General features: G+C 37.2%; 1 protein-coding gene across 9 annotated transcripts in view; it reads right to left on the bottom strand.

Moving 5' to 3' along the window:
- Nucleotides 1-970: 970 nt before the first annotated feature.
- igl4v8 (immunoglobulin light 4 variable 8) overlaps nucleotides 971-11,125 on the bottom strand; it is a 74,860-nt gene continuing 64,705 nt past the window's right edge. For 3 of the 9 annotated variants that reach the window (XM_046859586.1, XM_046859589.1, XM_046859585.1), the window contains exons 3-4: nucleotides 2,038-2,068; nucleotides 971-1,446 (exon numbers count right to left, since the gene is read on the bottom strand). In XM_046859586.1, coding sequence (XP_046715542.1) covers nucleotides 1,127-1,446; nucleotides 2,038-2,068 — 351 coding nt within the window. In that variant the 3' untranslated portion in view covers nucleotides 971-1,126. Of the gene's footprint in view, nucleotides 1,447-2,037; nucleotides 2,073-9,779; nucleotides 9,787-11,125 lie in introns of all 9 variants that reach the window. The other 6 variants (XM_046859591.1, XM_046859590.1, XM_046859592.1 and 3 more) reach the window with 3 other exon arrangements.

Raw genomic sequence — 11,125 nt, 5'->3', positions numbered from 1 at the left:
CTCTCCATCACTGGAAAAATCGCGTTTTCTCGAGTCGGAACCCGCTGGGGCTGTTTCCCTGAGGAAAGTAGTGACGACAGATGCGCCACTCGCAGGTTGGGGTGCGGTGTGCGAAGGCAGGATAGCGAAGGAAATGGCCCGTTTCGCGGTGCGCACATAAACTTTCTGGAGCTGTTAACGGTGTTTCTAGCTTTGAAACATTTCGCAGTTTCTTCGAGTCACCACGTATTGGTCAGATCAGACAATACGACGGCGGTGGCGCATATAAATCGCCAGGGCGGAACGCGCTCTCCTCGACTTCACCGTCTAGCGAGATCTCGTGGTGTGGGGCATGGAGCATTTCCTGTCGCTGCGAGCGACTCATGTGCCGGGAATGTTGAATGCGGGCGGATCTCTTGTCCAGGGAAATCCCTGTACGGAGAGTGGTCTCCATCCTCAGGTGGTAAACCTGTTATGGGAGAGATTCGCCGGGCCGTGAGATCTCTTCGCCGCACGAAAACACTCATTGCCCTCTGTTCTTTTCTCTGGCGAAACGGTGCACCTATGGGTGTGGATGCGTTAGCCCACCCGTGGCCAAACGTTCTGCTTTACGCATTTCCTCCTCTAAGTTTGATCGTGCCGACTCTACAAAGAGTAAGAGAAGGCGGTCACTCTGTCATACTAATCGCTCCCAACTGGCCAGGGAAAGTGTGGCTGACGGAGATTTTCCAACTCCTGCACGATCGACCCTGGCCTCTCCCGTTGCGCAGGGATCTCCTCTCGCAAGCGCGGAGAGATTTTTCAAATGAGAGGAGATTTACATGAAGACGGCTGAATGATCCTCTTTCTCCAAAATAGAGCACCACTTTCACCAGATGTTCAACTTCCTTCAGCCAAACTCACTGAAGCACAACACACAGCACTGAATGTACAGCTAAACACACTCTCATCACACTGATAATGACTACTAACTCTAATAAAACACCCAATGTCCAAAATGAAGCTTTATTTCAGCAGAGCAAAACTACAGGAAGAGCAACAGGACAGTGAAGAGAGTAAAGACAGGAATATCAGCATTGTGTAGAATTGAAACTCTATTGTAGATGGATGTGTGAGCAGCTCAGTGTTTAATTCTATCTTGGAGCTGTTAGTCTTCACACTGGCTCTTTCTGAACGTGACCGGATGATTGACACTGTCATGGGAGACGGTACAGACAAACTCCTCCCCCTTTTCCCAGAGTGCTTTGCTGAGGGTCAGGGTGCTGCTGCGTGTGTAACCGTCCTTCTTCTGTTCTTCAGGACTGGTTAGAACCCCTTCATTCACCACTGAGCCATCCACTGTCCAGCTCACCGTCGCCCCCTGTGGAGAGTAGGCAGACAGCAGGCAGAGCAGTGAGGCCGGTCCCTCAGAGAGCTGCAGAGACGATGGATGGAGCAGAGACACGGAGGGCTTCACAGTGGGACCCTCTGAAAAACACAAAACACACACATTTACACATTTAGACATTATTTTCTCATTAGTGCTTGTTCACATCACTGCAGTCACGTAGATTTAATCAGAAGGAGAACATTTACGAGCTACTCGTTATATTGTGGAGCGACTCAGACTTCCATCAGCTTTATTCTGTTTTAGTCACTTCTTACTGATGTGTCATAGAAAGTGCTCCCTGTGTGATAGTAAAATGGATCTCATAACAGAAATGTTCACTATTTAACACAAACACACAGCAGCATTCATCTGTATTTTCCATCAGCACAGAGACTTCAGAATAATGTACACAACACTGCAGATATGAACCAGTGAGCAGGTTTCCACTCACCAACACAAACACACTGGAGATTTATTACATGTTCATTTATTTACATTCACACGTTTCTTATTCATTTTACTACAAAAGTTTAGAGTTACTCCCAACTTATTACTGTAAACTACACAAATTATAATTAAAGTGGAATTATTTTGAACTAATTAATAACGAGTTATGTAATATGTAATTATTTAATTATGTAAATTTATTTTGTATAAAATGAAGAATTTTAGAAGTAAAAGTGACTTACTGATGCTGAGTTTTGTTCCTCCACCAAAAGTCACCCACAGTGATACATTCTAATGAAACCGTCGTACAAAAACCTCTGTTACACTACAGTGAACACACACACACACACACACACACACACACACACCCCTCAATCTGGAGCACTGTGTACTATACACTGAAAATGACAGGAGGAGAAATAACACCAAATGTCTACAGTCAGTAACACAATAAACATTATACATAAAGACAGTAAGACTTGGCTCTGTTACTGGGATTTGTTAAGTCAAGTGAAGTTTATTTGTATAGCGCTTTTCACAACAGACATTGTCTCAAAGCAGCTTTACAGAAATCAACAGTCAAGGTGAACGGTGTGCATTTATCCCTGATGAGCAACAAAACAGAGCAGACAGGAAAAACTCACTTAGATGTAATGAGGAACAACCTTGAGAGGAACAGACTCAAAAGAACCCATCCTCATTTGGGTGACATCAAGAGTCTGATCATAAATCTTTCAACAATACAGAACACTGGACAGTGAGAACTAACATCCATTACTGGAGTATAAGATTATAAGTAATGTTCTTTCTACAGTCTTATACAGTCTATATGTTAGTAGCTCCTAGTTTTATGAGCTCAACATTTGTGATCATCACAGATCCAGCATCAGCTTCTCCATGCCAGAGCCTTTAAACACTCCAGGAGGTCCAATGTCAAAACCACACATGTAGCAGATCCTTGGCACTGGTACGTTCAAAATGGTTCGGGATGTTCAGTTCGGATCTACTTTAAAGTCCATCTCATGAGGTGGGACATGACTGAGCTGGCCAACCTCAGGATGCCTGGATGGGGAGAAAGAGAAGCAGGAGAATTATATAGCTGCTGTTAATGATATTAAAAGTTGATAATGTGCATGTGATCAGATGTTCTGGAGCACAAGGTTATGTGAGATGTTATGTGTAGGCTATAAAAGATACGTTTTTAATCTGCACTTAAACTGGGTTAGTGTGTCTGAACTCAACACTGTTGGAAGACTGTTTCAAAGTTTAATTGTGAATGATCTACCGCCTTTAGTGGACTTTGCTATTCTAGGAACTACTAGAAGCCCAGAGTTTTAGATCTCAGGGACTGATTGTGTTAAAAAACGATAGACATATAGCCAAACCATTAAGGGCTTTATAAGATTAGTAGTTTGAAGTCTATCGAAACTTAACAGGAAGCCAATGCAGGATACAGGATTTTATGTGATTATTTTCTTGACCTGTAAACTTTGCTGCATTTTGAACTAACTGAAGCTTGTTTATTAATGATGCAGGGCATCCACCTAGTAATGCATTACAATAGTCTATTCTGGAGGTCATAATGCATGGACGATTTTCTGCATATAGACAACATTTTTCTTATCTTAGAAATATTTCTAAGGTGAAAGAAGGATGTTTTTGTAACTTGATTGATATAATTTTTAAAAGAGAAGTTGCTGTCTAAAATAACTCCCAGGTCTTTTACCATTGAACTAGTGGTTACAGAACATCTGTCTAAATGCAGGTTGAGATGCTGGAGCTTTTTTGTGAGTTTAATATTTTGTTCTTTAGAACTTTTGAGGCCCAGAAGACAAATTCAATATAACCATGTTGCTTTCCGGGTCAGAAACAACTAATTCGTTAGGAGCAGCTGTGATTATTTAATACAGGGCTTTATCATCTTTTATAATGTTTCAAGCATTAGTTACAAGAATATGCAGACACATAAAAAAAACATAAAATATATAAAAATGGGTTTGAATCTTGAAGATGTTTGGTCTGTTCAGAGGAGATTCTTGACATAACACCTATACACTGGCAATAAAATTTCAGACTTGGTTACAAAAACAGTTCACATCAATCATTATATGTCCTGCTGGTTGCAGTGGAGCTCCAACAGTCCTGTACCTTCTAAAACCTTCTAGGTTTTTGTGTTTCAGGGTCTGATTAATGTCGGTTTGGTGTGGGTCATGGACAGTGCCTTTAGTCTGCTGGGAACACTGGGACACCTCAATCACCATGAGACTCATTTATCTTTCATACAAATCATCAAATCACTCTCACATTTATTACTACATTTGTATTAAATATTTAAATGTTGTTTTTTTCTTCATTCTTTTAGAAATTGTTCTGACTCACCTGTTCACTGCAGATCCAGTTGTTTTCATCACACCTGAACTCAAACTCCTGAATCTATTATGATGTTCACCACACTGGGGTTCCAGAACGTTCAGTGGCATTAAATCTAATGTAAGAAAAATGTTACCCAAAAAGGAGAATATTACTGTCAGAGTGAGATTAAGATTGTACAGTGTTAAAGTGATGACAAAACCACTTGTTTAGAGGATGAGCTCTGATCAAACAGACAACACTAAGAACAGCTATCAAACATTTCACTTATGATCAAACACTTTTCCACTATCACTACATCACAGATTATTCAACATCAATAAGAACCATGTTCACACTCATATTTCACCATACAAATGACACTTACATATCACTGAGAGTACACTTATCAGAGTGATCTATCTCACAAACTACAAATGATCCATTAAGTAGAAAACAGTATTTACAGAGTAAGATTGTCCTGCAGTGTTTAATGAGAATACAGAATATTGATCATTTTAACTGATTTATCAATGACACATTTTTCTCATTTTGAAAAATTGTAAGATTATTGTTCAAATCTGTATTACACACTCCATAAAACTCCACATTATCAAAACAATGACTGCTTCATACAATATTAATTAACAGTGAGATATTAATGCATTCAGTACACACATCCGGAAAACTCATTCAGTTCTTTTCTGCATCATAAACCTAAATACAGAAAAACTTCATCTGATAGAAGAAAATCACAATAACTGAGTAGTGTGACAGTAAGATTGGGGAATGTGGTAAACGTTTCCATACTTAGAGGACTTTTGCAGGATGCCTCAGTGTAGCTGTGACTTTCACACTTCATGACTGAGAGCTGCTGCTACAGAAACTTCACCCACAGCTACCATGACTTTGCTCCCCGTCTTCATCTGGACACTGATCCTCTGGACTCAAGGTCAGACACTGCTTCATATTTTATCTCTACAATGATGTGTTCATACAAATGTATTGTTTCTGTTCTAATATTTCAGTTTCATGCTGCATTATTGTGTATTTTTACAGAATGCAGAGGTCAAGCAACAGTAACTCAGACTCCTGCAGTGAAATCTGTTCTTCCAGGAGAAACAGTCACCATCAACTGTAAAACCAGTCAGCAGTGTAATTCAACAACTTTGCACTGGTATCAGCAGAAAGCTGGAGAAGCTCCTAAATTCCTGATTAAATTTGTAATCAGCTACAGTCGGGTTTTCCAGCTCTTCAGTGGCAGTGGATCTGGATCTGATTTCACTCTGACCATCAGTGGAGTCCAGACTGAAGATGCAGGAGATTATTACTGTCAGAGTTTCCACATTTCACACAGTGATAGAGTCACAAAAAACCTCCCTCAGTCAGATAGTAGAGAAACTGCACTGCTGCAGCTGGGAGCGACTGCAGGTGCTGAGTTGGAGGATGTGATACACACAAACACACAAATTCTATTTAACAGACATTTTATTGTTATAAATCTATTTTATATATATAATTTCAATACATTTTTATTTTTTTTCATTAAATGAATTCATGTTGATAATCCAGACAATAATAATAAACTCATTAATTTTATATTTTGTATTTCTTAACCATTCTAAAATCATAAACAAGAATTTTTGTATTACAGCCCTGTATTAATATATTAATATGATTAACACATTTACACGATTTTTTAATTAAGAATGAACAAAACAAAAATCATAGAATGTATCAGACATAAATATAACATAAAATCACAATGCTATTTAAAATTACATTATAATGTTAAAAAAAAGAAAATGATGTTCACATCAAATCAAAATAATGTTTTCAAAATTATATTTATAATTTAAAAGTTATCCTTTAATTTTAAACAACATATACAAGATTGGTAACACACTGTCTGTTTTTACAAACTGGTCTTACACTTACATCACACATCAGTGATTTGACGTTTATCACATGAATGGATCCATTATTCAAAAGAGTTTGTTTACTTTATTCTGTGTTTATTTTTCATTATGCTCACAATGACATCTAACATCTACACCATGTCAACATATTCCAACAAAACAAAGTTCTATAGATGATGTATTTTTTAAAACAAATTTCACAATGCAAATCATTAATTATGACAACAGCTGCAAAATTGTTTACATATTGTGATGTCTAAAAAATTGAATGTCCATTTTAAATAAATAAAATTTTTCTGTTTCATAAACAAAATAATATTTAAGACATGAAATTATTGAGTTTGTATTTGACAATTTAAATGAATTTTTTATTATAAAACATCAATAACATGATAACATTTTTCAAGTATATTTTGTTTAGATTTTCTTGGTCTTATCAGAGTAAATTCATTAGTTTTTTATAGTGTATTTATCAGTGAATTTCTCACAGAAAATTTCTCTGGTCCTTCACTATCACACTGACCACATTTATCAATTCTAATATTTGTTAAATATTGTATTAATTTATTCAACAGTTTATTATCTTCATTTTGTAGTGTTTCTTACTCAGTTTTATTAGATGTTAGATTTACAAATCAAATTTGTTCATGTGAATAATCTGATGATTAATGTTCTCCTCTTTAGCCATAGAAAATATTCAATTCTGTTTCTTTAACCAATCAGATTTCAAATTTCACAGTAGCTGTCAGAATATTCAGTGAAAATCTAAAAAGTCATGTTCAGTATTTGTTCTCCATTACCAGTGAATAATCACTGATTCAGCCTCTGAGGCTTTGAGTCTGCATATCTTGAGTATTGTATTTTATTTACATTTTTATCTTTTGTCACATATTAGACACATATTGATTCTGAACTGCTCAGATGGTATACAGTTGCAGTTGTGTGTAGATTTAAAACTGGGTTTCTTGCAGTAAATGTTCATCATATGTGAAATCTCTCTTTCTGTAATGTCATGTTGTTATATTGGGATTACAGATCAATGGTTTCTATGCATGTATTGTGGTGGATTGATGATAATTGAAAGGAGAACACACAAAGAAACACACACACACACACACACACACACACACACACACACACACACACACACACACACACACACACACACACATTTGCATGAAAAGCTCTGATTCCCAGAACAGTTAAACACTTTCAGCAGATGTTTCTGGTTCTTCATCCAAACTCACTCAAACACACAGCTCTGCACTCGACCTGCTGTTGGTGCAGTTCCAAATCACTAACAAAGACACTTCACTACTGAAAGGAGACATGATTTCCAGATTGAAGCTTTATTTCAGCACAGCCACACCACTGACACCACTCAGACTGCTAAGCATGTGTTAAAGTGTACACTTGAATTCAGTGGACACAGCGCTCTTCAACGAGGTGATCTGAGTGGTGTCAGACGGCATAACACCCTCAAGTCAAGTCTGGTTTTATTGTCATTTTCTATACACAGTGGTACACAGTACACAGTCGAAACTTCCTCCAGAATGGTGCTACACTCAACACTACAGTGCAGACAGCCTCTGCAAGTGAACATACAGACAGACAGAGTGCAGAACAACACAAGACAAGACAAAAGACAAAACCAATAAAGATTAGAAATGTATACTTAATATTAGTACTGTGAGGAGAAACACTATACTGAGAAAGTATAAACAGAATAGAGCAATGTAGTAAAAACAGCAAACAAAGACACAAAACATTATACTGTAGTATAAAAGGTGCATTCAAATTTTACTGAATACAAGTGAAAGTATAAATAATTAAATATATAAATTAGTACATGAGTGATGATTGTGTTTAGTCATTGTACAGTTCAGTAACAGTAACACACTGAGTGTTTTCTGAAGTGAGTGTGTAGTTCTGTTCAGTTCTGATTCATTTGATCTTGTAAAGAAACTGTTAACAGTCTGTTGTACAATGCTTAAACTTTCCTGATGGTATAAACTGTGAGGGTGACTCCACTGCTGTGTGCATACACAATGTCCATGAAAAGAGAGATTATGATCTTCTAGCTGTCCTCACTATTCTGTATCTTATTAGACTACAAACCACAGTGATATAAGATTCACACCATCACAGAACATGGACAATAAATTTTATTCAAATAGATTCTTTCTTTTATATTGTTATTTATTGTATAACAATCTCATTTTTGCTATCACTGCTAGTTGTAGACACAACTGATTCTGTCAGAGATCATTCACTATGACTCCATCCACCAGTACATCTGAGAATAAACCAAATTTTACATCACATTGAAACATACACACACCTCATCTACTGAGTTCAGAACAAAACAAATGTCACAACAATCACACCCACAGTAATTCTTGTTCATTTTTAGATCTTAAAATTGTTTATTGATTAGTGATGAGATTTATCTCTACAGTCAGTAACACAAAATCATGATACATAAAGACATTGAAGAATAATGTTAAATTCTGGTCTCCTTAAAATCTCCTTTGTAGTCAGTCTGAATCCTGATGGAATTAAAGTGAAAGCCTGAACTTCTGTCATTTCTCTACATGCACTTTTAACCTTGATATTTTCCAAGAAATCTCCATTGTGACTGAGTGTGAGAATGACAGTAGATTGGGGAATGTGGTAAAGATGTTTCCATACTTAGAGGACACTTTGCATTGGCAGCACATGCTTCAGTGCTCTGGGAGTGTTTATAGCTGTGACTTTCACACTTCATGACTGAGAGCTGCTACAGAAACTTCACCCACAGCTACCATGACTTTGATCCCCGTCTTCATCTGGACACTGATCCTCTGGACTCAAGGTCAGACACTGCTTCATATTTTATCTCTACAATGATGTGTTCATACAAATACACGTATTGTTTCTGTTCTAATATTTCAGTTTCATGCTGCATTATTGTGTATTTTTACAGAATGCAGAGGTCAAGCAACAGTAACTCAGACTCCTGCAGTGAAATCTGTTCTTCCAGGAGAAACAGTCACCATCAACTGTAAAACCAGTCAGGCAGTGTATAACAACGATCGCTTACACTGGTATCAGCAGAAAGCTGGAGAAGCTCCTAAACTCCTGATTAAATATGTAAATCAGCTACAGTCGGGTTTTCCAGCTCGTTTCAGTGGCAGTGGATCTGGATCTGATTTCACTCTGACCATCAGTGGAGTCCAGACTGAAGATGCAGGAGATTATTACTGTCAGAGTTACCATTATATCAGTAGCACCGACCTGTTCACACAGTGATATAGAGTCGTACAAAAACCTCCCTCAGTCAGATAGTAGAGAAACTGCACTGCTGCAGCTGGGAGCGACTGCAGGTGCTGAGTTGGAGGATGTGATTCGACACAATAACACTTTTTTGGCATATTGATTTATTTATATTCACTCCCTCGATGTGAACAAACGTGTTCTCCATTACCGTGAAGATAAACACACTCACACACACACACACACACACACACACACACACACGCACACACACACACACACTCACACACACACATAGCTATTTAATAGACACAATTTGCGGCCTTATTTGTATAACACTTTAAACAATGGACATTGCCCCAAAGCAGCTTTATAGAAATAAATAGAATCCGTGTATACATTTTAAATTTATAAATTAGGCTCTAAATATATCCATATTTTTTATTTTTTACAAGCAAGTCAGCCATGAAGTGGCAAACAAAACTCCTTGACATGATCTGAAGAAAAAACCATGTGAGGATTCAAACTCAAAAGGGAATCCTTCCTCATCTAGCTGACAAAAAAACATGACTTTATAATACTTCAATCATTGTTGAGGATATCAATTGATGGTCCACTGATGAAAACTCAGATATAAAACTGTTCATGTTGATTGTAGTCTTAAGCAATTGTAGCAAACAGTTTATATTAATTACAGTCCAGATCCATATAATGGTTCTTGTGTTTAACCCTCTGCTGTAACCTCATGGTTTTTAAACTGTTTATTTGGAAACATCAAGAGGTAGTGCATCAGGATGAATCAGGCAGGTCCAGAAAGAAGAATGAGACAGAATCAATGTAACATAAAGATCGTGTTTAACTTGGAATGGAAGGGGGGAGGAGAGAGAGACAAAGAAAGAGAGCGTGACAGGAAGAGAGAGGGAAACATGGATTATTAGGATTATTATCCTTATTGCTACATAATATTTAAGAACAAAAATGCAGTATGATTAGAGTGCAAGTAAGGACACTGGCAGGACTACAATAGCTATGACAGCATAACTAAAAGGGACATCCAGAAGGTAACAGAGACATGAGAGATCCCTTTAATGACAGCCCACCACAACACTGACAAAAAACTTGAATGAGCGACCGATATCCCATTGTTATTAGGTGTTAATGTTTAGCAATAGATTAAATAGAAAGAAACAAGAGTAACCATGACTAATTATACAATATTCTAAAGCTCTAAGCCTCAAGCAGCAATTTCAGATCACTTTTTTTAATGAAAACGTATAACAAATGTATTTGCTGAATGTGTGTAAGCAGTACACACAAACAACATGCATAAAAAAAGGACTACTTATATTATTATTGTCATAACGAGTCACAAACTCATCCACTGCAACTGCAATCCCGGTTTATTAGGGCCCAACCAAACAATAGTGTTATAATTTAGATGCTTATTCTTTTGTCTAAGTCACAGTACTTCGGTTTGTGTATTGTTTGTATGTTAGGGAATAACTTTCACATAAAAACTGCCACCTTGGTGGTAAAAAAACATATATGGTTGGTGGAATATAGCATTTCAAAACAAATGAGACCACCCACTAAAAAAAAAAAAAAACAATAAAAGAGGCTGAATCTCGGGCTTGAGTGTTCACTCTATAGGCAGGTGTCATCACATTCTGCTCTGCATCACCTTTCATTTCAAACCTTTTATTTCAGCCAGTAGCATTATGGAAACAAAGTGATTATTAGAAAATGTAGCCAATGAGTGCAGAATTTTACTGTATATGGGTTTTTATTCTCCATGTGGCGAGTTCTT

This window comes from Silurus meridionalis, chromosome 10 (genome assembly GCF_014805685.1).
Source record: "Silurus meridionalis isolate SWU-2019-XX chromosome 10, ASM1480568v1, whole genome shotgun sequence".
Classification (NCBI taxonomy): Eukaryota; Metazoa; Chordata; class Actinopteri; order Siluriformes; family Siluridae; genus Silurus; species Silurus meridionalis.
The sequence above is the reverse complement of the archived record's forward strand: the minus strand, read 5'-3'. Positions and strand labels throughout refer to the sequence as shown.